Source organism: Vanellus vanellus (genome assembly GCF_965231255.1).
Source record: "Vanellus vanellus genome assembly, chromosome: 11".
NCBI classification, from domain to species: Eukaryota; Metazoa; Chordata; class Aves; order Charadriiformes; family Charadriidae; genus Vanellus; species Vanellus vanellus.
Window position 1 is genome coordinate 16,384,927 of NC_138916.1, and position 27,933 is coordinate 16,412,859.

At 48.4% G+C, this 27,933-nt stretch overlaps 1 protein-coding gene across 1 annotated transcript; it reads right to left on the reverse strand.

The window, feature by feature from the left end:
* Positions 1-137: 137 nt before the first annotated feature.
* On the reverse strand, positions 138-27,933 carry ACAN (aggrecan; the record flags this gene model as incomplete). The annotated part of the gene is made up of 17 exons (XM_082488964.1): positions 138-479; positions 1,967-2,149; positions 2,740-2,884; positions 3,221-3,303; positions 3,790-3,948; positions 6,684-6,797; positions 15,749-19,159; positions 19,849-20,043; positions 20,194-20,487; positions 20,607-20,734; positions 21,161-21,335; positions 21,847-22,359; positions 24,120-24,413; positions 25,013-25,140; positions 25,697-25,871; positions 26,941-27,312; positions 27,864-27,933. 17 exons carry the CDS (start codon positions 27,931-27,933, stop codon positions 391-393), a joined length of 6,528 nt encoding a protein of 2,175 aa, XP_082345090.1. The 3' UTR covers positions 138-390.

Genomic DNA, 27,933 nt, shown 5'->3' on the forward strand with positions numbered 1-27,933 from the left:
TGTTCACCCCGGAGATTAAATAACAGAAATAATTACATTGTTCGTGGATAAAATCAGGAAAAAATAATCATCTTTATTATTTAACTTAACCCTCTGCCCTCTGCAAACCCACCCCCCTCCCTGTCCCCGAAGGCACGAAGATAATTGGAACCGGACGGTTAGTAAAAATGCTGAGATCTAATTCACTTTGCTTTGGTGCTTGGAAAAACATTAATTATTTTTTTTTTTTTATAGATATATACACAAAGGTGGGTTTGTCTTTAATATAATTTTTTTTTCCTTATATGGCAAAAAAGCAACAAGAAGAAGAAGAAATCGACTCTGTTAATATAACTGTTCTGTTAAAAATCTCTCTTTCTCGCTTTCCCCCTGGGTCTCTCTCGCCCCGCTCTAATGGGTGGGTCTGTGCACGGCTCTGCCGCTGGGTCTCGACCGGCTCCTGGGGCTCCTCTTGTATAGCCTGCGCTGGTAGTTGGAGGCTGCGGAAGAGGGAGGAGAAGAAAAGGCACCTTGTTAGCAGGAGCCAGGACAGAGACGCTGCTTGTCCCGCGCTGGCCGCCCTGGCCCCTGGCTCCCTGGAAAAACACGGGCAGCCGCAGGCAGCGCTGCCCGGCGGGCGGCTGTGTGTGCCCTGGCACCAGCCTGCCTGCTCGTGCACAATCGGCCCTTCTCTCGCCCCTGCGGATTGGGGTTTGCTTCACCCAGGGGTGAGGGTGCCCAGTGCCTACCAGGAGCCTGGGGAGGAGCATCCTCTCCAGGGATGCTTGTCCCATCCCTTCCCTGTGCCCAGCCGGGAGGGCTGCTCTGCTAACGGGCTGGGCATGGGGACTGCTTCCCCATCTTCCCTGCTGCCCTGCCGGTCCTGCTCCAAACCCCTGGGACAGGGAGGGAAATATCCATCAGTGGTGGGATGTGCTCAGGGCACAGGAGGGGAAACAGCCCCTTCTGGCTGGCAGGGACAAGGTTTCTGCCTGATCTTTGCTGCCAGTCTCCCTTGAAGCTGGCACTGCTCCCGTGCGATATTTCCAGGAGGGTTTTGATGGAAGAGGCAAAAGCTGTTTGGGAACAGCCTAGGTGTCTCGATCGCTTGTGGTCCATGCCAGGAGCAGCCTGCAGCTCTTCAGGTCCACGGCAGAGCCAAGGGAGTCAGTGGCTTGGTCTACACCATGCGGACACCTCCTCCATCCCTCCTCCTTCCATCTCCTCCCTGGGGCGGAGGTTTGTCCCTTAAGCCCGTATCAACTTTCCCTGGCTGTGGGACCATTGCTTTAGCTGGAATTGCCCAGCTGGACTAGAACCTGGCAAGGAGGCCACCGGACAGATGAGATCTGGCCGAGGCCCATGAAATTATTGGGAAGCTGCAGGCGAGCAGGGATGGGACAGGGGTGTAGGCAGGCCTGGGAGTGGGCTGGGACACCAGTGGGAGAGGGCTGGCTGCCATCAGCTGGAGGCCTGACAGGAGAAGGGTCAGGATCCCAGCCCTGTCCCTTGGCTTAGCTCTGCTGCAGGGCTCCTGTCCACTTCCATAGCAGGGGGATGCTGGAGAAGGGCTTGGGGGGACCACAGCTGCCTCCTCCTATTCTCTGCTGATGCAGGTGGTGCCAAAACTCACCCTTTCAGAAACCATTACTTTTTCTTTCCTTTCTTTAAGTACCCTGGGCCCTTGGTAAGCTCCTTGTTGCCCTTTCCTGGCTCTGGAGCTGCCCCTACCCTGCCTGGGTGGAGGAGCATCCAGGGCAGGAATTGTCTGTGCTGCCCCTCCGGCCAGCACCCACGGTCCACACTTGCCCAGAAGATGCCAGCTCCCATGGCCCCATCACAGGGGAGTTTTCAACAAGTCAAAGGGACCACGATGTCCCTTTCTGCCTGGCTTGCAGCTAACCTGCACCCTAAGACAATGCCCCCCTCATTCCCAGCCACAGGTATGCATTGGCCTTAATCTGAAAGTAAAGGGAACAAGACGTACGGTTTATGCAGGATATCCGTGGCTCCTCCCACTGCCCGTTGGGCTGGCACCGAATTGTGGGCACGTGGCGCTGGATGTAGCCTTGGTTGCACTGGTACCGCACCATGGAGTTTATTTCATAGCGGTCCTTCTTCCGCCCGAAGGTCCTGGCGTTCTCCACCACTGGGGGGTCCCCACAGGCCACTGCAGGAGATGGGTAGAGGCATGGAGAAATTGAGGAGTCCTGCCTAGCTGAGTGGGCAGCTCATGCCCAGGCAGCTCCTGCCTGCCCGGCGCAGGCTGGGCATGCACAGCCTCGTCCCTCCTCTTCTCCTGTACATAAAATTTTAAATCCCTTTGAGATTGCCTCTGTCCACAAAATTTAGGGGCAGGAGGATACGAAAAAATTCTGTGATGGGCCTTGAAATTAAGCAGTGTTCTGCCTCAGGGCTCCATTCCTGCCTCCTGGAGAGGCAGTGAGAACTGGGCACCACAACAGCCGCTTGTGTCCGTGGGAGGGCACGGAGCTAGTGTGTGGGAGTGATGCTGCAGCCAGGGTATGGCTCTACCTGGGGATGTGAAACTCCGTCCCGGATGGCTTATCTTATTTGTTTTCAAGCCCTCGGTAAACTTTCTCCTAGAGCTTTGGCCAATGTCTATTGCTAATTCCTTCCACCTCTTTGACCACCCTTTGCAGTGACAAAACCCACATTCATGTGCACTGGGGGCTCCACTACAGCGCCGCAGCCACTGCCTGAGCCCCCCATCCTTGCCGATTGGTGCAGGGTTCTGACCTGTTCCTTTCTTGCAGGTGAAAGGGAGATGATAGTTGCAGGGAACATCGTTCCATTCGCCTTGCTCATGCCATATCATCACAACGCAGTCCTCACCCGCCGCAAAGAAGTTATCAGGTTGGTTGGGCCGCCAGTTCTCAAATTGCTGCCAAGAGAGGAAAACCCTTTGTCTAAGGCTGAGCCCTCCCCTCTTCTACACTTTTCTTCACCCTTGCAGGTGCCTTGCCCACACATTTTACCAGCAAAGACCATGGGTTCCCGGCGCTGCTAGTACAGCAGTTACGGTGCCCAGGAGCTTAGCTGACCATCTTTACTAGAGGCTTGGAAAACCCATGAGCTCTACAAAGTTTAGGGCTGCCTCCACTCAATGTCCAACCCAAGCACTCAGCACATAACTCATGGGGATTTTCCCACCCAAGAGGAACCTCTTTTTCCCCCACCAAAAGCCAGCGCCTGCCCACGCCGTGGGCTGCAGCCTTACCAGGGAGTGCCCGTCGGACCAGCGGAAGTCGTTCTCCACAGCTCTGTCACTGAGGCCGATCCACTGGTAGTCCTGCGCGTGGCCTGGAAGAGCCAGAGGGGCAGACAAGAGTGGGTCATGGTTTCCCTACACCTTGTTGGAAGTGTTTCTTTGCCATCTCAGCTGTCCGTGGCCCTGGAGCCTCTGGGTCATTTGGCTCCTTCCCAGTCACTAGCCCCTGATGTCCATTTTTTCCCTGCATCGTGCTTGTCTGTTTCCCTCCCCACTCAACATGGAGCCACCCACGCTGGCATGGGTCACTGTGCTTTTTGCAGCATGTGAACATCTTGTGAACAAGCCACATCAGCAATGTGATGAGTCAAGATCTATCCTAGCTGAGAAAGGGCCCTCTTCTGTCTCACAGCTGGATGGTTCTTCCTCTCCCACCCAAGAGTGAGGCCTCATTAAGGAATATCTGAACACTAGTTGGGGAAATTGTGTTTTTTACATAATTTTGGATAAATCTGACCATAGAATGAGAGTTGATTGGATGGACCCCTGCCCAGTCTCAGGCTGCCCTCAGCACTCACTGTTCACAAATTCTTGCTCCTCTGGGGTGATGATACTGCTCAGGTGGGCTTGATGTTGTCGGCATCTGGTCTCTGCATCCATCCAAGTCTCCCTCTCTTCAAAGTGCCTGTAGCAGTGGCCCTGGAACTTGGTCCAGCCTTCCTCACAGTTTTCCAGGTCTGAAACACACAAAGGAGGGATGAAAAGGAGTTGGTGCATGAGTCTCGAAGACTTCCAACTCACCTCTTAGCAGCTCATGCGCTCATGGCATAGGACAACACATGGTCACTTCCCCTAAAAAGCAAAACCTGACACTGTTGCCTGTGGGAAATCCCAGGGAAAATGATCAGAAGGCATCCAAGACACATGCAGAGAGAGGAGCCTGCGTTGAAGACCCGATGTCTGCAAGTACCATGACCAGTACTACTAGAAGTCAAGTGATACAAACTTATTCCTGAGCAATTCAATCCTCGTGTCATGTTCCTGGACTCTTTTTGAGGAACTGACTAAGCAAGAACCCCTCTCTTCCTACTTGTGCTGGCCTGCAGAGTTTCCTTGCTTTGGAAAGAAACTCCAAAACCTGAATCCAGATTCCCAGAATCACATATATGTTGAAAAGAAAAGAGGGGAGGAGAGCCCAGGTTTGAGTGGTCGTATTGCTTGGTGTGGTTCTGGGGGTCTACAGGAGAAACGAGTCTAGCAAGGTGGCAAAACTGAGATGGAGGCAGGAACTTACCGTGGTGGAGTGAGAAAATGAAATTGCAAGGAAAAAGCTTGGAGGCTGCTAGAGAAGTGCAAAAATTTCTCAACATTTCAGAATATCTTTTACAATCTGAGAAACACTGGAGAGTTGAATGCATTAATTTTAAAAAAATGAATCCACAGCTCAAGGAGAGCAGAGGTGAATGGAGAAACCATGAGAAGAGACCTTCAGCAGCTTCCATGCAATGCAACGCCACACAGCTGCTCCATGGGAAAGAAGGAAACAGAAAATGAAATGTGTTTAATCTCAGCCTTTCCGATGCCCGATCTACCATCCTTTCTCAGTCACTTACTGCTCTTGGAGTGGTGGGCTTTCATGAATCCTCATGCCTCTCTCCCTTTCCAGTAAGGTTTTCTGTACTCAGTTTCTTTCTTCCGTTGTTAAACTTGGTAGGTCAAAGCACCTGTCATCTTCAATCACAGGAATTCATCCTAATCCAGCCTTCTGGTGTTCTTCCATCTGAAGATTGCAGACACTTCGTTGGAAGGGTTGGTAGTTAGTTGAGGCATTAAAAATGTTTTCTGCTTTCTTCAACAGATCAAACGGATTATCTGGAAGTAGTTGAAGCTCTAAAGATTCTTCATTTTTGCAGGCAGATCACTTGCACAAGGTAAGTGGAGAACACGCTCTATCTTTTGAGATTTAAGACTTTTTTCCTGCAGCTTTAACACCACCCCTTGTCATCACAGCCTGGGGATGGGACAGCACGTGGCACAGAACCTCAGCAGGACGTTTCCTAGGAGAAAGGCCACTCTTTGCTGCATAGTTGTTACTTACAGGGAAATATGACAATATGTCTTGGAAAAGAATGACAAAAATCTTGTTCCCTGGTAGGGACACTGTCGAGGTGACAAGGCAAGGACTGGCTGTGTGCAGAGATGGCAGAGCTCACCAACGGTGTCCAGCTGTTCTTGGAGACCAACAGGCAGGATGGTCTGCCTCATGGGAATCATGAAGATTTATGTTCCCCACTGAATTGGGGGCCTTGGCTTCCTCTTGCATCTCCCAGGCTATAACTCCCAGGCATCATAAGCCCATAAATCAGAGAAGAGGGGAAATTAAGTCTGGCTTGGACCAAACAAAATCATAAGCAGCCACAGGTTAGAAAGTCTCTTGTTGGATTATAGGGATCTTCAACAACAGGTAGCAGGGGCAGGTAAATCAGGGGCTGATTAGGTTGTATTAGGAAAGTGATGATAAGATGGCACAATTCCTGCCCAAGGGTCCAATGATCCTGAGCTTTCTTCTTATGGCCTACTCCATATGTTCATATTGGAAGCAGAAAGAGAGATGCAGAGAAAGGGGAAGAGAAAATCCAATATATATTATCATTACTTGTGCCAAGGTGAAGAAGACACTGCAACCTTATTTCTCTTTTGTTTGAGCAAGGCAGGAGAGCTTCCCCTCAGCTAAGCTGATAAAAGTTTGGACCTTCATCAGCTCTAAGAAAAAAAATCACCTCTTTTTCTTTCCTTGTAGAAACAAAAAGAAGTATTAGTGCAGGTCAGAGTACCTAATTTTGATGGAAAAATAGGTCACTTCATGTTTTCTCAAGATATACATTCCCTGCTGATTTTGCCACAGGAAGCCACATTGAAAAGGTGACAAAAATGTCATACTGTGTCAAATCGGTGGAGATTCCTGGAGTGAACAAGGCTTCTCTCAGCTGCATCTTCACAGAGAGAAACACAATCATTTTTCATGGCTCAGTTGAAGCATCCTTCCATGAAATTCCAGTCTGGCAGAGAAAGTTTGCCTGGGGTGAAGATGTACTCAGATGTTTCCCTACTGTTACAGATGAACAGAAAGACCCTTGACTCAAAGAGACAGCGACTTCTGTGATCAACATTGTTATGATCTGTATGGAGCTTCACTAGAGAAACTTAAAAAAGAGAAAGTTGAAGAAGACACCAGAAGCTCCTGCTTAGGAATCTTAGATGACACGGTGCTGTGATGAACAAACTAATCAAAATACATAAACAAAAGTCTCGAAGCTTTTCCCTAGTGTATTTTAAGCTGCTATTAGAGGTTAGCTAACTGAGATGAGGGCAGAGCTGATAGGAGCACTTGGGATCAGCTTTTATGAGGGGTAGGGTGGGAACAAGGTAGTGCAGCAGTTAGTAAGATTAGCTGAAGCCAGGTAGGCCGTACCGATCTCACACAGGTCCCCTCCGTAGCTGGGAAGGCATAAGCATTTGAAAGAGTCGATGCCATCAACGCAGGTAGCTCCATTCAGACAGGGGCTTGAGTGGCACTCATCAGTGTCTGCAAGAAATCAAGGGCTTCCATTAGGGCTCTGGGCAGACAACTCCACCAACAGGAGAACTTGTTTCCTTGCTTGTTTAGGAGGGAATATCAGTTGTTTTGGGGGAACTTGGGAATTGCTAGGGTCTTATTTTAAAACATACTGCCACTGCTGCTGCTGGAAGAATGAAGGCAGAAGACCCAACCCACCCTACAAGGAAGACATTGGTTTTCCGTCACTTGATGGTTGAACACCACTCTGAAGATATCAGTACAAGCTCAGCAAGGTGTATCCAATACACAACACTCAGTGTCTTTGACAGCTGTGGTAACTCTCTCTTGTCCGCTGTCTCTGCCTGATGCATCAAACATGCAAATTTGTGTCTGTGTCTCCACCAGCTATGGGTCTACAAGGAAGAACATGGAATTCTCATAAGTGATGGCAACATCCTGAAATAGATCTCTATCTCCTAACCAGCCTTCCTGGTTGCCTGGTTAGTTTCTTCCTAACCATAATTTAGATGAAGTTCTGAGGCAAGAAATCTGTTCTCAGTGGAGATGAAGAGAGTGCAGACAAGAAAAAAGTGGTTTCAAAAGTGATTCAGAGTCCCTCAAATGCTTCCCTTTGAGGATCTTAGGCCTAGCTATGCGTGCCTCTTCCTTGGTGAAGAATACTGGAGTGCAGTGCCATTTTCTCCAGACCTGTCCCCACTATGCGCTGTCTTGCTTGTGATGAAGCTGGAAGAAGCTGGCATGTCTTTTCCAGCTGTGGATTCCATCTTGGTGGAAAAAACTACTCTTAGTTTCCCATCTAGATAGAACAACCCTTAAGATCCTTTTTGCCTTTCTGGAGGTGAAAAGCGAAGTTGGTATGGAAAGAGTTTGGCCCCCAAATTTCCAATGTTTCTCAACTTGCTAATTGGCACAAGCCTGGGTAGTATATGCCACCATTTGATAGCACTTCCATCCCCTGTCATCTTGGGGGAGAAAGAAGGAAGCATTGGTGCTCCGAGGAAGACCACAGGTAGCCAGTTTGTATCTATATCTTGTAAAATCTAGCTTGTGCTGGAAGTAAAAGCTCTTTTCCCAGTATCTCTCCAGACTGAGCCTTTATCCTACTTACTGAGCTTTGGAATCAGCAGAAGAATCATTCAGAATGGAAAGATTTCAGAGACATTCAATTCAGAAACAAGGAGAAAGACTAAGGAAGAAAATGGGAGCACATCCCCGCAGGTTTGGTTAAATGATGACTGGTTAGATCCTCATGTGAGGCAACGTTTCTCTCTTTCACACTGAGAAGAAATGTAAGGCTTTAAAAATGCTGACTAACACTCCATGCTCTTCTTGCGTATGAGAGGGGTTAGTGAGGAAACATTCCAAGACGATAAACACGCCGGCTATGGAAATACCAGAGCAGAGCCATGACTCCCCAAGATCTGTGTTCATCTTCTGGTTGGTGTATATTTGGTCGGATACTGTCTCCCTGCAGAACCATGGCCCAGCTGCTCAGTGTCCTCAGACGTATGAGAGCAGATGCATGTTATACCCCATGTGGCTGTCTGGTCGCTCAGTGGCCAATGTCTGATACGTCAACTAAAAGTTGACATGTTCTGTAACATGCTTAAGTGATGGAGAAAATTCTTTCTGACCTTGGATGGTAAATCCATTTGTGCTTTGGAGCATGAAGATTGTCATCTTTATTCTAGTCTATCACCATGAGCAATACAATTATTCCTCAGATGGCTGATGAACCTCTTACTCCAGTTTTGCAGTTCTTCTCTGAAAGAAGGAATTTTTTGCTCTGCATTGCCCTTCTAAATACTCATGAATGCTTTCTGGATTTCTTTGTTTACTGCAACATGAAGAGAATTCCTGTTCCATGACACTAATAAATACTTTGAGACTTTCCGAACGAAATGGGAGTCACAGGCCTAGTAGAAGAGAGGAGCTGAACTTGGCTGACTATTGCTTATTAGTCACACCTGGACTTCCTAGAAGATAGAGAGCATAAAGGAAAATGAGGTATCCCGAGGGATGATTACAACTCTAGAGTCCCCTTGGGCTTCCCAACAGCAGTGGCAGCAGAAGTTGATGTTGATTCCAGTGGGCTCCAGCTGAACAAGTAAGGCAAGGCTCTCCTTTGTCAGTTAGGCTCCATGAAGTGGAAAGCGTGCTGCAGAAGTGGGAACAAAGCACGTATGAGAGCTACAGAAGAACACTAGGCAGGGAATAATGAGTCTTCGGCTGTCTTCAGCCATGTGGACTAGAACTCGGTGCATCCAAGATCTCTTCTGAGATGCAGGAGACCTGCTGTGAGTTGCCATCCCTGGTCTTGGAGCAGGAGGGAGCAGGCATACACGTGCAAAGTCATTGCCACAAATTTCCAGCTGGGAAATAACACTGGAACAGAATTTCCTTTTACAGATATTGTATATAATATGTTTGCACATATTATATAGTCTGTAAAAACAAATCTCTGCATATAATATACATGTTATATATCTCTCCATACAGATACGTATATAATTTTATGTATGACACACAGACAAAAGGTGTGCACTTGTAGGTAGTGTTGGAAAAACAGACAACAAATACAAGTGAGACACAGACAGGTTTTCTTCCCAGGAGCAAGCTGCAAACGGCTGGAGAGAAGATGTTTTAAACACATGATGATCATGAACACCGAACTCGCCCTTCAGCCCATTGAGCTGTTTGGGCAGTGACAGTATCTCCATCTGGATGTAGAATCACCTCACCAAGCCCATGTCAGGAAACTCAAACATATCCACCGGGTTGGAGGAAGCATTGCTGATTCTGGTCCTGCCAGAAAACCTGAGTCTTGGAGGCTTTTTAGAAAGGTAAAAGTTCTAAAAGGTAAAACTAGCAGGGATGTCTCTGGAAACCATGGCAAGTCGGTTTGTGGGTGTTTCTAAGATGTTGCATCTAAGCCATAGGATTTACGAGAGGTGAGAACTCCAGTAAAAAAAAAAAAAGATCCCATCTATCACACAACGTTTGGCTGTTTTCCTCATAACCTTTTATATACCATAACTGTGTCCACTTCCACAGAGTTTAGAGTTAGATGAGGTCAGTAAATCACTGTACACCTCTTCAGGCAGCTGAAAAGCCTGCGGCAGGCACGCTAGGTGTGCCAGCTCCGCTCAGCGCGGAGCGAGCCCCTACTTCCCCAGCACTGGCTGCCAGGCACCTTGACACCCAAGGATCTTATGTAGACGCGAGCTATTTATTTGCTTGGGTGAGCAGTCATGCAAAAAATCAGCTCTGCTTTGAGATGCAGCTCAAGTGCTTATCAACCGACAAGAAGACAAGGCTACAGCTATTATTACCCAGCGCTAACAAAGGACAAGCGATGCGGCATGGGACGAAGAACAGAGGCAGCTCTGGCTTTCAAGAGCTTCGGCTCTAAAACAAAGACAGGAGAGAAAATGCTTTGCAGTGCCAAGGATAGGAAGCCCATTTAGAACATATTATTAACTCACTTCTGGAGGATAATGCAAAATTAGCAGCTCTTTAGAAGACAGTTTGTACTGTAGTTAATATTGCCCAGAAGTTGCAAAAGAATATTCAAGTCTATTGTCACAACAGTTTCTATTTTCTGCTACTAACAGGACCCAAGGTCTAATTTCTAGGTTGGGGTTTTTTTGTTGTTGTTGTTTTTTTTTTTTTAATAAAACAGTTAAAACAAAATATCCAATGTAAACAAGGTCTTGCATCTGGAAGATGTAAACTGTTGGATGGAGAAAGCAAGGGGAGTTACATAGCTACAGTGCAAACTTTGAATTTGTTTCACCATTTTCTTCCTAAGGTTTCTTTTACATTGCCAGATACATTCTATATTTGGTCAGAACTATTTTCTTTTGGTGCAACTAAACACAAGTATTCTCCCAATGCCTTTGAAAACAATTTGCTGTACTAGATCATGGAAACTGGAAAGAGAAATCCTTTAGAAATGAAAGAGAAGTAAATTGGTCCTGGTTTTGCTCAGAAGGCAAATGGCATGCAAAAGTGAACACGCAGTGTCAGTGGTGAGAAGGAAATGCTTTTAAAATCCTTCATCCCAAGCTAAGAAGACAATACTAGAAATAGTGCTAGCACTTTTTAAAATAATACAGTTTGTGCGTTTCTCTCAGTGGCAGCCTGTATGGAAGATGAGCGAGAATACCCACTAAACAAGGTCAGCTTTGTGCTTGAAACATTTGCTAAGGAGAAGCAGCTTGTGAGCAGAGAGGACGCGATCACCCAAACCCTGAACAAACTGTACAGTTTTCCTGAAGTTGTGAGCAACCAGTCTAGAAATATACACTAGGATTTAAACTCCTGTTTCGTTCTGCAGAGGGGGAAAGGTAAGACTGAAAGGCAAGATGTTTTCAGGATGTCCAACAGTCCATGTTGTGCCCCTCACCCTTTCTTTATAGGCCTCCTTGTAAGTGCAATTATCCAAACAGGGACTCAGAGACCAGCTAGGTAATTATCTTCTAGAGACTGAGGAAAAAAAAAAAAAATAATCCAGGTACAAATTAAATTTGCTTTTCAGACACTCCTGGGAAGTTTGAGCTGCCGATCTGATAGCTCAAACAGGGAAGAAAAACACTGGAGCAGTTGTAGAGTGGCTGCTACAAGAAAAGAATAGGAGGAGTTGGGGAAAACAGTTCCCTCACATTTTAAGTAACATCACATAGCCAGATAGTGACTTAGAATGAGCACATAAGTCATTAAAATAATTAACTACAATAATTAAACCAAAGCCTCCATGCAGCAGAAGGGGCAGGCATTGCTACAGCCTTAAAAAGCTATGTTCACCTAGAGAACAGCAAATTTCCGGGAGAACCTGTTGAACTGCTGTGACCTTTGATTTGTCCAACACTCTCATGGGAGGAGAGCTCAGGAAATTTGGACATCTCTGCCTCCAAAATATTATGTGTAGAAGTAAACTGACATGTATATAACTCTAGTTCAAGACTGCAGGTTGCCTCTTCAGAGGAAGGTTTTAATTAAGCTAATAACCTTCTGATGCAAAATAGACAGTATATCCAGGAGACATCAAATCATCTGGTCAGCAGCAAATGGTCTCTGCTTTTGCTTGTGTCTCAGCCAGGACTGGTACCTCCATCTCCTTCTTGAGAGCATACTCTTCATTTCACATTAGACGAAACATTATGAATCAGGTGAATATTTTCTAGACTTTTTTCTTCTGGGCTGATCTTCTCTGGACCAATAGAAGTGTAACCCTTGGATTTCCAGGGCATGAAGAATGAGGAAAGCCCATCAAGACCTTTCCTTATTTGGATTCTAACCTTCAGCTGTGTTGGGGCTATAGGCAGCAGACTTCATGAATTCAGTTCACCAGAGACAAGCAAAACTTAACATAAATTGCTGCCATTTCAGCACATTTTTCTTTTTTTCCCCCAACTTGAGTGCAATGTTTAAGTCATTGACTGGTCAGAGTGCTCCAAACCACAGCTTTTCACTGGAGTGCCAGCGTGCTTTTTTCAGCTAATAATTATTTGTCTTCAGATGTTACCAGAAGCAAAAAGACCCACTGAGTTGGCAAAACTGTGGAGGAAGAAGCCAAGCCTATGGACAATTCTTCAAGCTTGTGGAGTTCCTGTCCTCGTGGAGGAATCAAACTGCAGACTAAAGATATGTGCATGTGCAGCCTTCAATTTGGTTAAATATTAAAAAATATGGGCACTCCAAGTGTTAATCATCAGTCTTCTTGTGCTTCTGGCTCTGGCTTTTAAAGAAAAGTAGAGGCTACAGCAGAACAGAAAAATAACATTCTTTGTAAATCATCCTACTAAAAAGATGGCTGGATCTAACTGGAACCCTTCAACGACAGGACAAGAGGGCAACAACCACATGCCTCCCTGCTCCTCACTCTAAGCTCCCTCTGTAAGCTCAACTAGCTTCACCCCTGCTTTAAAGTTACCAAAAATTAATTGCACTTAATGGGCATCCATTACATCCTACAAACTCTGAGGCACAAGGCAGAGATAATAGAACGGATCTTTTTGCAAGAGCTAAATTTCAAGCATGGGAAGAAGCTTCAGATAAAAAAGCAGCCACAACATGAAAACTGCATTTTGGGTTCCAGCCTATGGTTCTTCCTTGTAGACTTTCCATGTTCACAATCCCCAGAGCACTGTAAAGAGTAATGACCTAAAAAAGGAAATCTGTGATTATTTTTCCTTTTTTTTTTTTTCCTCCTTCTTTTGTCATTACTTTGCTCTAATTCTCTAGAAGAATTTTGCCTCGTTGCAGGGGTGTTGCACGTTCATGGTCAATTCTTTCCACCTGGATGAGTTTCCTTCAGACCCTGACCAGGACTGCATTTAAACCCATAGGGACACTGTAGTAAAGAAGCTTAACAATAAAAAGAGAAGTTTTACCCCAGAATATCCCAGGTGGGAGGACCAGCCACGCACGTGCACTCAAGCCCATCTCTAGTTTATAAAGAGTCCACAATTAAACTTCACGCAGTCGTCGCTTACCTCTCCTTGTCACCTGCTAAGAAACCCCAGCTGCTACATCATCATCCCTGTGACTTGCAAATACACAACATGTTCCAATTTCAGAACATTTTTCAAGCTTCTTCACACATGAGCTGCCGAACACATGGTTTTCTTTCAAAATACTTCACAAGAATGTTGGCTAACAAATGCTCCGAAGAATCTGGCAATCCCTTTGTGGGTAATTTATAAAAAGAAAAAGCAGTGAAATAAAACCATACTTTGGGGCCATTTTTTTTTTTTTTCCCTGAATCTAACTGGCTAGTTTCCTCCCTTCCCCTCAACCCTGACTTTGCTGGCTTGATTTTATCTCCAGGCTTGGACGTGGCAGTGGGCATGGCCCAAAAGCAGAGCCCATTAGGCGTGCAAGGAGGGCTTTTGGGTCCATAACCCCCACAGCCCCCTGCCCAGCTCTGGACGCCGTGCCAGGCTGGACCAGTGCTGCAGGAACAACCCCGCTGGCTTGCCCTCACCCACTCCTGCAGCATCCACTGCGCTCAGCAGAGACAGACAGGACCTCAAACGTGTGACGAACAGGACTGAACAAAGGTTACCTGTTTTCTCAGAGGGAGAGAACTTACGCAGAGGGAAATACAGTGACTCATTCGAAACACTTTGGGGATGGAAACGATGTCAGAAACCAGGCTGAGCTTCACAAAGCCCTGCACTTACAGACCCCTACCGAGTCCAGAGCTACCTATGCCGAAAGGTGTAAATTAACCAAAAAGAAGCAGTTCAGGAGGTAATGTGGGAAGGAGATGAAATTAATATTACTTTTGCTAGAAGGAACTGAGCAAATCTCTTTGTATGTACATTTTGTACTATATATAAGCAACATGTCCTACATGAACATGCAGTCTGTTGAGAACTGATGATGTGTAGGACCTTCATACAACAGCACAAGCACTGATGGTGTTGAAAAGGGACCTGTCCCTGAGAACACGCTCCTGATTCCAGCAAAGTGAAACCAAGCTGTGGCTGGGGATGTCATGGGACATCCTGTGTTACCAGCACTGGGCTCCTCCCGTGGCCAAGAAGCAGCCACCAGCAAGTACGACAATGTTCCTTCTTGTTTTCTTCTCATTGCAGCATCCTAATGCCTCTGTGTCACGTGAACACTGCTCGGGGGACGCTTGTCAGAAAGCTAGCAGAGTGTTTTCACCATAAATGGTTACTCAGATTTAAATATTGTGCCTGTTTATACTTGGCAGCGAGGGATCCTACCAAAGACAGAGCGCTAAAACACCAAAAAGGGGCAGGGTGGAAGGAAGGGCATTTATCAGCGGAGCTGACAAAAGGTAGCGATGCTCTGAGCGCCGTCTCGCACATTTAGCCCATTCTAGATGCAGAGAGCAGCACAAGACATAGACCAGAGGGCAATCACGCTCTGTGTCAAAGGGACCGGAGCAGTTTGCCCGATGCACATATTGCGCTCAGCACGGATGATGCTGATAGCAGAGATCTTTGTCCCCAGCTGTCTTGCTTTGCCTCTTACCCTTCGGCACTGCAAAGCCGCTGATGGCCGCCACCCACTCCGGAGCAAGTGCTATGAAACACTCGGGGATACAGGCAGCAAGTCAACATGTCATAGAAAGAGAAACAAAACGGGACAGAGACTTGCAGCCCGTCTTATCCAGCTTCTCAGCTGCATCCACTAGCCAGTGTGGAATTCTCTGCCGGGTGGAGCCATCTTTGCTCTTGTTTCCACATGAGAAGAAAAAATTGTTGTTTTCTCTAGATTATAGCAATGGTTAAGAGCAATTTCAGAGGGGGCATGAATGCCCTAACACCTTCCTCAGCTACATCACACCCAGGAGCCTGGTCACAACGGCTCTCAATGACCATTCACAGAATATTCTTTTTTGAGCCCCGCCCTCCGGCAGCACAGAAGGGTGAGCTCACCTACATCCCAGCAATCACCCGGGTACCCTGGGGGGCACAAGCAGATGATGCCCCCGTCACGTTCCTGGCAGGTGTCAGCTCCACCAGGCTGCTCCTCAAGGCTGGGGTGCAGCCGCATCCACCAGGAGCAGCACTTCAGAGAAGCAGCTGCTGATGACTGCTATGGTGCAGTGCGGGAAGGCCAGATATGCATCTCCTGGTGCTTCCCTTGAACTGCTCCTCTGCTGCTCTCCCCAGGGGTAGGCAGCTGTGGACAGGCAGGAGGGAGGTCCAGGAGGTTTCTGGGGATGGGGTTACACTGGCTGGATAATTGCATTACTCACCCAAACACAGACTATAATCTGTTAAGACAGAAGCTATTGGACACAAGCTGTAGAAAATCCCACATGCATATGGCTTCCCACCACAATAATATTTTGCTCAAGCCTGCTTCTGCGTTAATGTTCTCTGCTGTAGAAGAAGAAAATGTGACAGCTATGCCCTCTCCCTCCCTTCCCCTCCATAGCATGTTCCCTTCCATATGAGAAGAAGACACGGTACCTTCTGTAGTGGGTCCTAATGCATCTATTGCTTCTTGTGAAACTTGAGGAAGGGAAGCAGTAGTGGTGGCCAGCAGATGAGGATTGTCTAGAACAACAGCTGTCTCCATCTCTTGTCCTGACACTGCGGGAGGGGAGGGGTCTATTTCAAGCTGAGCTTCTTCAGGGTTCCTGGGTCCCTGTGTTGGTTCAACATCTGGAGTACTGGTACTAATTACAACGTCTGGGACAGAGGTTTCCCCTGAAATGCCTGCGATCAAGTGTGTCACAGCTCCAGATGTTGCGTCAGGAATTTCCTTCTCCTCAGGAGCACCAGAGGGCTCACCACTGGCCAAAGATGTGGCAGCTGTTTCAATGTTAGCAGCAGGCAATGCAGATGCTTCTCCACTGGTTTCATGGACTGTGGATGTTTCTATGATGATTTCAGGAAATGCAGATGTTTCACCCTGGGCTTCTTGACTTGTGGATGTTTCTATCCTAATTTCAGGAAACACAGAGGTTTCCCCACTTACTTCTTGAACTGTGGATGTTTCAATGATAATTTCAGGATAGCCAGATGTTTCACCCCTGGCTTCTTGACTCGTTGCTGTTTCTATGCTAATCTGAGGAAATGCAGATGTTTCACCTTGGGCTTCTTGACTTGTGGATGTTTCTATTCTAATTTCAGGAAATGCAGATGTTTCCCCACTGATTTCGTGGACCGTTGAAGTTTCTATGCTAATTTCAGGAAAGGCAGACGTTTCCCCACTGATTTCGTGGGCCGTTGAAGTTTCTATGCTAATTTCAGGAAAGGCAGACGTTTCCCCACTGATTTCGTGGACCGTCGAAGTTTCTATGCTGATTTCGGGAAATACAGATGTTTCCCCACTGGTTTCATGGACTGTGGATGTTTCTATGCTAATTTCAGGATATGCAGATGTTTCACCCCTGGCTTCTTGATTTGTGGACGTTTCTATTCTAATTTGGGGAAATGCAGAACTTTCTCCACTAATTTCATGGACTGTGGAAGTTTCTATGCTAATTTCAGGAAAGGCAGATGTTTCTCCACTGATTTCATGGACTGCTGAAGTTTCTATGCTGATTTCAGGAAAGGCAGATGTGTCTCCACTGGTTTCATGGACTGTGGATGTTTCTATGCTAATTTCTGGATAGCCAGATATTTCACCCCTGGCCTCTTGACTTGTGAATGTTTCTATTCTAATTTCAGGAAATGCAGACGTTTCCCCACTGATGTCTTGACTTGTGGATGTTTCTATTCTAATTTCAGGAAATGCAGATGTTTCCCCACTGATTTCTTGTATAGTGGATGTTTCTGCGCTACCTTCAGGAAACGCAGAGGTTTCCCCACTTACTTCTTGAACTGTGGATGTTTCTATGATAATTTCAGGATAGCCAGATGTTTCACCCCTGGCTTCTTGACTTGTGGATGTTTCTATGATAATTTCAGGAAATGCAGATGTTTCCCCACTGATTTCTTGAATTGTTGATGTTTCTATGCTAAATTCAGGAAATGCAGATGTCTCCCCACTGATTTCACGAATTGTGGATGTTTCTACACTAGTTTCAGGAAATGCAGATGTTTCACCACTGATTTCATAAGCTGTTGATGTTTCGATACCACTTTCTGGCAATGCAGATGTTTCACCACTTAGTTCACCAGATGCAGAGACCTCACCACTTGGCCCTAAACTATAGGGAAATGTGACAGCTGTTTCCCCACCCAGTTCCTGTGATACTGTTGGTCTTGTCACAACTTCTACTAAGTCAGAAGTGACTAAAGTGACTTCTGGAAGCCCTGAGGACTCCCCACTAATATCAGTCACTGCTGAAGATTGTCCACTTAGATCTGTGGCTCCAGAAATGTCTCCACTGACATACGGGAACCCGGATGGTTCTCCACTGAAGTCTCCTGTCCCTGAAGGAAACCCACTAGTCTCCATGGCTCCAGACCCTTCTCCAGATAGTATTCTGTCTCCAGAAGGAAATCCACTGATTTCTATCATCCCAGATGGTCCTTCTCCCACCTCTTGTGCAACTGATGTCTGTGTTACAACTTCCACCAAAGTGGTATCCACAAGAGAGACTGTGGGAAAGCCAGAGGTGAGTCCACTTTCGTCTCCTGACAGTAGGCCACTGGTGACATCAACTCCAGAGACCTCTCCACTACTGTCAATCACTCCACTTGGATGTCCGCTCATCTCGAGCACTCCAGAAACACTCCCACCAAAGTCTACATGCCCAGAAGGCTCACCACTGATGTCTAAACTCCCAGATACCATGCCTGATGCATCTTCACCTCCTGAAGGCAATCCACTGATTTCCAAAATCTCTTTTGCTTCTGCTCTCGTAATTGAGGGGATTGTTGTCACTTCCTCCAAACTAGCATCTACAAAGGTAATGCCTGAGGCCTCTCCGCTTCCATCGATACCAGAAGTAAGGCCACTTAAGTCCACCAGGCCACTGACCTCATGTGTTCCAGATGGTTCTCCATTGACATCCAGTCCTGAGGGCAACCCGCTGAGCTCAGGCCCTCCGAAGGGCTCCCCGCTGAGCTCGGGCACCCCAGAAGGTTCCCCGCTGAGCTCAGGCCCTCCGGAGGGCTCCCCGCTGAGCTCGGGCACCCCAGAAGGTTCCCCGCTGAGCTCAGGCCCTCTGGAGGGCTCCCCGCTGAGCTCGGGCACCCCAGAAGGTTCCCCGCTGAGCTCAGGCTCTCCAGACAGCTCCCCGCTGAGCTCAGCTCCTGAGGGTAACTCTTGGGCTTTGCCACTGGTGTCCCACTCAGTGGATGGGAACCCTGACAGATCTCCTTCACCGCTGACTCCAATGGATCCTTTTCCCTCCTCTTGCCGTTCTGGAGCTGTTGTGACAACTTCCACCAATGTAGTATCCACAAGAGAGACAGTAGGAAAACCAGAGGTGAGTCCACTTTCCTCTCCAGATGACACGCCACTGACTAGCTCAGTACCAGAGATATCTCCGCTAAATCCAGAAGGTAGCCCACTGCTTTCCACTCCAGATGGCATCCCACTAGTTTCTGCTATCCTTGAAGTAGACACAGATACATCTTCCTCTGCAGAAGATAAACCACTGGTGTCAACAATGCCAGAAGGCACCCCACTCAAGTCCCCTGAAGGCAGCCCACTTTCTCCAGGTGGAAAGCCACTGGTATGTAGGTCTACTGATGGTAGTCCACTTTCTCCAATCCCTGAGTGTTCTCCACTAAGTTCAAAAACTCCAGAAGTCAGTTCTCCGCTTGTATCTGGGATTCCAGGTACCCATCCAGATGCTGAAGATTCACCACTGACTTGATGTTCTCCAGATTCAGTCACCTCCCCTGACACTTCGCTGATGGAAGCATTGGTGCTTGTTTCCTCTGGTATTATGGTAGCTGGAGGAAAAGCAGATGGGCTTACTGGAAAAGAAAGAGTGAACAAAGAGAGAGAGATAGGAAAATTATTTACTAAATTGTTTTAAAGACGCTATTAACAATTTCCTGATTCACTTTACCTCCAAACTGATACTTTGGGATAAAGGCACAAAGTCCTATGTGCTTGCAGAAATAATTCGGTCCCTTCAAATTTGTTAATGAACATTATAACTTAAACAACTATAAATTAAACATTGCTGGGAAACTGTCAGAATATATAATCTTCTGAGACTGAACAATGGCAACAGTGACACCAATTCCCAGGTGTCAAAACTAAGCTACTCCTTCCTCGGTGATAACATGTGGAAGAGGAAAAGTTTGGTGCTGCTCTGACCACACTGGAGCTTTGTCCTCCCTAGAAGGCATGGCCTGAGATCTGTTTCTAGCTAGCCTTCCCCATCCCGGATACACAACAACATATTTTGTAAGGTGCTCTGGCAACGCTGTGTGTGCTGGTCTGTTGGTCATTTAGTTCGGTCCTAGGCAAAAGTTCAATAATATACACGAGTAGCTCCTCCTGTGTGCACAGCCTCAGACTTGGCTAGTATGGAGATAAACCTCTAGATTTAGAGGGAGTTGCCTTCAGCAAGGACACAGACCATTTATTTTGGGAATGTCCCAACTCTACAACACCAGCCAAGTGTGACCCAGGAGATGGAGAAGCTCTGACCCACCTGGGAGCAGCGACACGTCAGTTGGAATGACCTCTGTCCCCCAGGCTGTCTGATTCTCAGGTTGAGTGGCAAACTCTGGCTCCACAGTGAACTCCTCCCCAGAGGGTATCCCCTCCACTCCAGGGATCACTTGGGTTGCCAGCACGTCTTCTTCAAAGAATGAGGTGACCCCCTCCTCCTCCACAGGTGGCAGAGCTGGAACAAAAAGATATTGGAGGGAGTTTCCAAAAATTCCCAGTCCAAGATGCCAGTGAAGTGCTTTGCCCAAACTGACACCCTGATGTGCCCAACCTCCCTTCCCCCAAGGAAACAGGTCTACATGCCCTGCAAGGAGTGGGAGGATACCTCTGAAGCAGAAGGCGTGATGCCGGGACAGGGGGTCAGGAAAGCCCGTCTGGTTGTAGTGCTGGTAGACAGTTCTCACACCAGGAGCATCCCCCCCGCAGGCAGGACGGGGGCTCACGATGGGATAGCGGAGGCTGCCGTCGGCTAACCAGCCAGCATAGCATCTGTCCAGGCCCTGCTTCCAGGCAGCGTGGAGTTGGCCAACAGAGGCCAGCGTGGAGTTTTGGCTCTTGCAGTACTGCTGAGCTTCTGGGAAGGTGAACTGCTCTGGCTGGGTTGCGAAGAACACCTCGCCTGAGGGATGGGAGAGAAACAGGCATGAGTCCCTGCATCCCACTCACACACACGCACATGTGGAGCTGTGAAGCACATTTTTCTCCACAGCTGTGCCCAGAGGAAGGGGGAGAAGGTACCCTTGAGCCTGTCGATGTAGCAGTACACATCGTAGGTCTCCGAGGCCGGGCGCATGCCATATGACCGCACACCCGGAGAGCTCTCTTTGTCTCCTACACAGTTACTTCGGGGATTGACAATGGGATACCTACCAAAAGAAGAACAGAGGAGGTAACCCAAGGTCAGCTTTATGTACCCTTGACTGAAGAACCTCAATGTACTTGGGAGCAGGACAAAGAACACTTCATCGTTAGAGATGCTCAGAGACCCCAGCGTGATCCGGAAACAAGTCCACTTACAACTTGGGGAAATGAATACAAACTTTCTTTCACTTTTCCTACACATCAGGGGAGCTCACCACTGCAGGATGTATACACAGGTTAGGAAATTGGTAGGACTGGTTGAGAAGAACAGGTCTATTGGTCAGTAGATATCATAGCCTGGAGACAACCTTAGGTCAGGAAAGCTTTAGATGCTGATGAGCAGAGCAGCAGAACAAACCAGAGTAAAGCCCCAATTTCATGGCCGAATAGTCATTTTGAGACAGGTCTTCCCCAAGTCAAGATAGTTTTACCTGACTGTCTGGTCCCGCAGCCAGCCAGCATCACACTGGTCAAAGCCAGCCTCGTAGGCAGCCTGGAGCTGTTCGGGAGTGGCGATAACTGCGTTGTTCTGCAGGCAGGCCTTCTGGGCTTGGACGAAGGAGAAGGCGTATCTGCTGGTGGCAGCACGGTAGTGAAACACCACACCTGGGGGAAGAGAAGCCCTCTGGTGAAAAAGCAGATACGGGACAGATCCTCAACCGAGATGTGTGACCAGAAAGTGTCTTCCCAACAACAGTGCAAGGACCAGTGCCTGTCAAACCCACTTTGATGGAGATGCCTCATTCACTGAGCTCTGCTGCCATGGAGGGTGATGTTCTGGGGATCTCTGTAGCCCTCCTCTAGCATCTTCTTGCCTTGACTTTCCCCTTCCCTGGAGCCAGATGCACATGGGAGCGCAGAGTGTGACGACTGCAGCCCCATGCATCAGCCAACTGAGCCTTTTACAGCACGTGAAGGGGTAGCTCACAGCCTCCTCCTCACCCCTCCTGTCCTACCACAGTGGAGACACTGAGGCTGTTCCTGACCCCAAACAGGCCTGCACACCTCCAGGGACCCGGATGCCCTCTGAGATGGCAGAAGTGCAGGCTGTTTTCATCTGAATGGCTACCTCTAGGAGAAACTGATCTTCAGGCTTCTTGGAGTCCTGGTGACTTACCTGTAGGGGAGATGGGCTGCTCTGGGAGGACACCGACACCGGGGGCTGCTGTCGCTCTCACGAGCTGATCTTCCACTGTGAATGCTGAGGCAGACTCTAGTCCTGGTGTGGCAGTCACCCCCACAACCTCTTCCACCGAGCTAACCTCTGCCGTTTCGGTGGTGATGGCAGTGCCTAAGGCTACGGTGGTGATGTCTTCAGGTAAAGCCCCCACCCCGGTGACATCCCCCCTGGTCACGTTTTCCTCCCCTGGGGCAGCTGTCTCTACTGTGACACCAGTGGTGAAGAGATCGGGCAGGACAGTGAAGCCCTCAAACATCTCGGTGGCAGTAGGTGTGATCTCAATGGGCTCCAGGGTGGCAATACTGCCACGGGCCTCCTCCTCCGTGGCATTACGTGGCAGAGGTAGCTCCACTTCGGTCTGGGTGACTGTCTGGACAGTGAAAGCACTACCCAATTCGCTTCCCGTCTCGTCGATGAACTGCCCTGGGACCAGAGTCTCAACGTCGTCCCCTACATCAGGAAACAAAGCAGCAATCAGAGAGGATGTGGTCAGTCTAGCAAGGCGTACTATGCTGGTGCTGCCTCCAAGAAGAAGTTGGGTGTTTGCTGGCTCTGAGAGGAGCAGGGAAATCATGACTGTCTGGTAAAAGAAATGGGTTTTCTTCCTCCACTATGACTCTCTGCAACACCTCAGCGCGGAGGGCATGTTCATGAGTTAGAGGCAATGAGCCACCGCATGCTCCACAGCTGCTCAATCAGAGAGGACTTTCCCTGCTCTCTTCCCAGCTCTCCTTCCCGGGAACACCTTGTTCATATCCAAGTCTGCACTGACCTCTAGTGCCTACTGCAAGGAATGTAAGGTGGCCGGAGGGAAGTAGGGGAGCTTGGATAACCTCCACAGCAGGTCTGAGCCGTGGGAGAAAGACAACTGTGTCCTCACACACAATGCATGAAGTCTCATTAGGATCAGTCTCCTTCTGCTCTGAGCTCATCACATACAAGCATGCTAACCCCATCACCAAGGCAGCCAAGGCGGTCTCTTCTTGTACCAAATACATCCAAACAACTTCCCACCTTTCCCCTCCCAAATCACTTTTTCGCTCATGTCGCTGGCTGTAAGAGAACGTGCACCACTGAGCAGGTCAGCCTACAGCAAGGACGGTGGTTTATAGATCAGCATAAAACAGAACTGGGCAGGCTAGGGAGGGATGGGACACCTTGGATATGCAGTGAGGCAGGTCTCAGCTGGGGAGGGAGAGATAATAAGACTGTCAGGCTTTTCCCCTAATACTGCTTTCCCCGCTCTATTTATTTCCAATTCCATTTTCCTGCTAGTTCATTTTAGCCAGTACCTCTCACACCTCAAGGGATTCAGAGAATTAGAAAGAGATGCTCAGGCAAAGACTGGCTGTGCTCAGCAGTTTCAGATGTGTGGCCTGAGATAACCAGAAGGCTGTGGCTTGGTGGGCCAGTCTTTAGCTTGGCCGTGTAGCTACATTACTCCAAAGGGTCAGGGAGGCTTTACAAGGCCTCCTGACACACCGATCACGCACACATCTGGGCACAGTAGGTCTCCATCAAAAGGGTTTCAAAATTTCTTTTAAAATATTGTTATCAATTTTTCAAGGGCGGCAATCCTGTTTGAATGTTAGCCTCTGGTTGTCCTACATAGACCCTATACCACTGTGCTTTGCCCCCTCCTTGCTGCAGGGAGAAGAGTGCAGTTAAAAGAAAGGGGGAGTAGCTGGGGTGCTCTTGACTTCCTATGTGCAATTTTGCCCCGTTTCTGATTGCCAGAGACTGCTGCAGTCCTTGTTTTATCCCAGTGTGGAAACTCAGGCTCGTGTCTGCACCACATCACAGCACGACACACGTGTTCATGGTCAGATCTGTTCTCTTTTTCCTTCTCTTCCATCTCCAGCATTCAAAGTCTTGTACATGAAACACCTGAGCTCTGCTCCATGTCTCCAGGAGAGCTACCAAAGCTGGAAGGCGTGGGAGGACTGGAGAGAAGAGAGCTGTGTTACACTCATCTCCTCAGAGCTCCCCCCCTACAGGGCAGGCATCCGTGCACTCTCTGGATCTGCTTCCTACCTGAACATGAACGAGGGACTAAGTCCTTTGCCAAACTTGCTTTCCCCCACCCCTCTTTTTAAAAAAAAAAAAAAAAAAAAAAAAGAAAGAAGCAAAAGGTTAGTTCTGGCCAGGGAGCTCCTGCTTGCTGAAGTGTAGGGACACATTGCTCAGTCCCACAGCCCCGAGGCACTCACCGCTATAGCAGATGGCATCGTAGCGAGAGTCGGGGTGAGGGTACCCAGTCTGGTTGACGTACAGGTACACTGTCCGCACGCCCACCAGGTTTCCTCCACAGTTGGGCCGTGCTCTGGAAATGGGGTAGCGGACGCTGCGATCGGCCAGCCAGCCTGCGCTGCACATGTCCATGCCGTCCTTCCAGGCCAAGTACAGCTCTCCTGTGGTGGCCAAACGGGCTCCCAAACTGCGGCATTTGTCGAAAGCTTCTTGGAAGGTGAACTTCTCGGGGGCGGTGGCATAGAAGACTTTACCTGCAATTACACCATCCATTAGCACAGGAATTAGCTGTAGAATTTAATCTCAATTCCCTTTCTTTCCCTTCTCATTTCTGAGAGTCTGGAAAAGATGAAAAGTGTATTACAGCTGAACTGCAACCCCATGTTGGTGACTGTCTATAAAGACCAGAAGAAAGGGAGTCTTACAGTCTGAATAGAGCCTGGAGCAAAACATATCAAACTATCTGGAGCCACGGGGCAAGAGGAAGATAAAGGACAATTTCAGTTCTCATGTGCTGAGTACTTCAATGGTCCCCTGTTGTAAGCATGGGTGATGGACACCTCTGAACGTCACACCCTCAAGTGGATGAACAGAGACATGCAGGATGGCACGGCCTCTGGTGAAGGTTAGAGACGGACTCCACCCTCTGTACTGCATTAGTCATTTGACATTAAAATTGTCCAAGGGCTAACAAAGAGACTGTAGAGAACATCTGGCCTTGCTGGGGGATGTGTTTTTCCATCTAACCTGTCTTGCCTCAAGGCCCTTTGCCTCTATTTACTGTTGTCCAGTCCAGGCATGATAAGAGCTTTGGCTCCTTCTGCAACTAGTAACGACAAAAGTGCTAAATCACCTTGCATTTGCTCTGCATAGCAGTAAACATCATAGGTTTCATCTGGCTCACGGACACCGTAGGTCCTCACTCCTGGAAATTCATCCTTGTCGCCATAGCAGCGCTCCCGCGGCCAGTGGATGGGGTACCTGGGGGCGAGATGGTTGGTAAGCAGTGGGAGCAGGACCTTGGCAGCCGCAGCAAGGCTGGGAAGGAGCTGTGGAGCACTGCACAGTGATGATTTATGGCTTTTCCTGGGTTATGGGGAAGGGGAAGGATGATCTGCTGTCCTGCCCTCCCTCTGATGGTCTTGAGCACAGCAGATCCCTGGGAGCACCGGCAAAGACATCAGGCCAAAGTCGATCCCCAGCAGGTCATGCACAGCTCAGTACAGTTGAGCCACAATTGTGCACCTTGGCATAGCATCTGTTTTGTTCACGGAGGATGAGGGATCAGGATTAAGCCATTGTCCATTCAGCCATCGCCACCAGGTGAGGAGGACAGTGGTCACTCTGCCTTCCTCCTATAGATTCCCTCCCTGGCAGAGAACGGCTTGCAATCCACCGCCTCCCTCTGCACACCAGCAATTACAACAGCTGCTATTTAGCAACTGCTTCTCAACCATTCTCCCTCGGTGGCTTCGTTACGCAAGTCCTTTCCTAACGACCCTGCTGTGGCTTTCCTTTCCCCTCCACTGTTGATTACCTGACAGTCTGATCAGCCAGCCAGCCAGCGTCGCACTGCTCGTACCCATCCTCGTAGGCAGCTTGCAGCTGCTCGGGAGTAGCGATGACAGCGCTGTTCTGGATGCAGGCCTGCTTTGCTTTCTCGAAGTTCAAGGTGTACCTTGTGGAGATTGCTCTGTAGTGGAATACAATGCCTGGAAAACACAACGGCCATCACTCACACGCCTGCTAGAGAGCAACCAGCCCCTTTCCTTCCAAAGAAATGACATATTCAAAGAACAGATACTACGTGTCAACCAGAAACAATGAATTATTTATGCCGATTGTCTGTGGTTGAGCATCTCAAGCCAAGGGTGACTTCATGGGTTCCTTTCACAGGACCTTGTGGAGCACATTGGTGATCTAGGGCAGCGGCTGCTCTCCCACGGTTCTGTAACAAAATCTTGGTGTATTACAAGCCAGAAGCTGAATAGTAGTGTGAACAGTGGAAGGAAAGCCATCGCCCAGAACACAGAGGTATATCACCGTCAGAAGGACTCAATACCTCCCCGATACAGCTCTGAGCAGCATTTTAAATGCACGGTTCAGAAATCAGCCGGTGGGGCAGAGCAGGGACTGTGCTGCTGTGCAGGTTTGAAAGCTGCCACCTCCCATGGTCCTGCTCAGGACCAAGGGTGCAGGGTGTCTGTCACTGTACAAACACCCAGGAAAAAATAACAAGAGGCAAATACACTTAAAATCTACAGATCTGCTGCACACATATCTAAGTCTTTTTATTATTTTATCCACTTATTACTAGGATGGGCTTTGCAAGAAGATGGGGAAAGTTTTTCCAGAACAGACCGATTCTCCAGCTGAGGGCATCCCATCTCCTAAAATGTTTAGAAGAAATAAAAGGTCTTATAATGCCCCTGTTCCAGCTTCACCCCTCTGAGCAACAGCCCAGCGTATCCAGTATCGCCTCCTGCCAAGAATGTCGTCTTGCTGTCTCTGTAACTCACCTTCTGCCAGAAGAGTCATTTTATTGCCATATATTCTGCCATGAGTCATTTTACTGGTTTGTTTAGTCTGGTCCTAGCCTGCTAAAATAAATGCCTGGCCCATGGCTTCTGCTCACCTACCCATTGCCTTATCTGTGACCTGACTGAAAGGGTTTACGCTTAAGAGGAGAGCAGTACCTCCTCTGCCCATATGTTCCTTCTTCCCTTCTGCCCAGGCAAGACAGCAAGATCTTGAGAGGAAAGAGCAAGGGCAGGATCTCACCTTTCACTAGGACCTCTATTGTGTCTTGTCTGTCCTCAATCCCGTACATCACTTCACAGCGATAAATCCCGGTGTGGTTCGATCTCAGCGCCTTGATTTCCAAAGTGGCATCGGTGGGGATGGCGGGGTAATTGGGCAAAGAGATCGCCTCCCTGTACTCGGTGTTGAGCCGGATTTTCCCACCGGTGGCCACTAGCAAGACAACTTCGGTCCCGTTTGAGAGTTTGCTCCATTTGATCCGTGGGGTCAGCAGAGCACTGGTGTCCTGTTCCTCCGGGATGTTGAAGTAACAGGGGATGTTCAGGGAGCTTCCCAGGACAACACGCAGGGGAGACTGCTCAGGTATCTTCACTTCCAGGCCATCACTACTGTCTGCCAGTTCCCAAACGAAGTAATGGTTATATCAATAACACATTTAATCCAAAATACCCAGTGCTCCCACATGCTCCAGTGCCCATATCTGCTTTGCAAACCTGTACCTATATATTCAGACATACCCTTTTTGGTCTAGTCTGTTGAAAATAATGTGCAGAAAGGGAAGTTACAAACATGACCCTTGTGCCATGGTTGATTTTGCGATTTGGACCAGTGCTGGATGTGGGAACGAAAGGAACGAAGGGCTCTACTGCAATGTAGCTGCTGCCCACGCTACGAGATTGCCCCTGATAGGGTTTCAAAAGGGGAATGCTGAAATTCTCTCGGTTTCCCCATAAATCTGCTTTTGCCTGGAGCTATCTCCGTGGCTCCCCAAGCACTAGAACAGTGCGAAACTATGGCATAGCAGCCACCCAAACAGAGGAGCCCTGTGTGTAGGCAGAGCACATCTTGGGTACACTTATTTCTGGCAGCTGCCCATGCTCTGGGATGGGACCAGAGTGTGGCACATTGCTCAGTCCCCCTTTCCCCCACCCTGTGGCACATACCTGAGAGCTCCACAGAGACGGCTGCTGTGATGACTCGCAAACACACAAACACTAATAGTAAAGTGGTCAT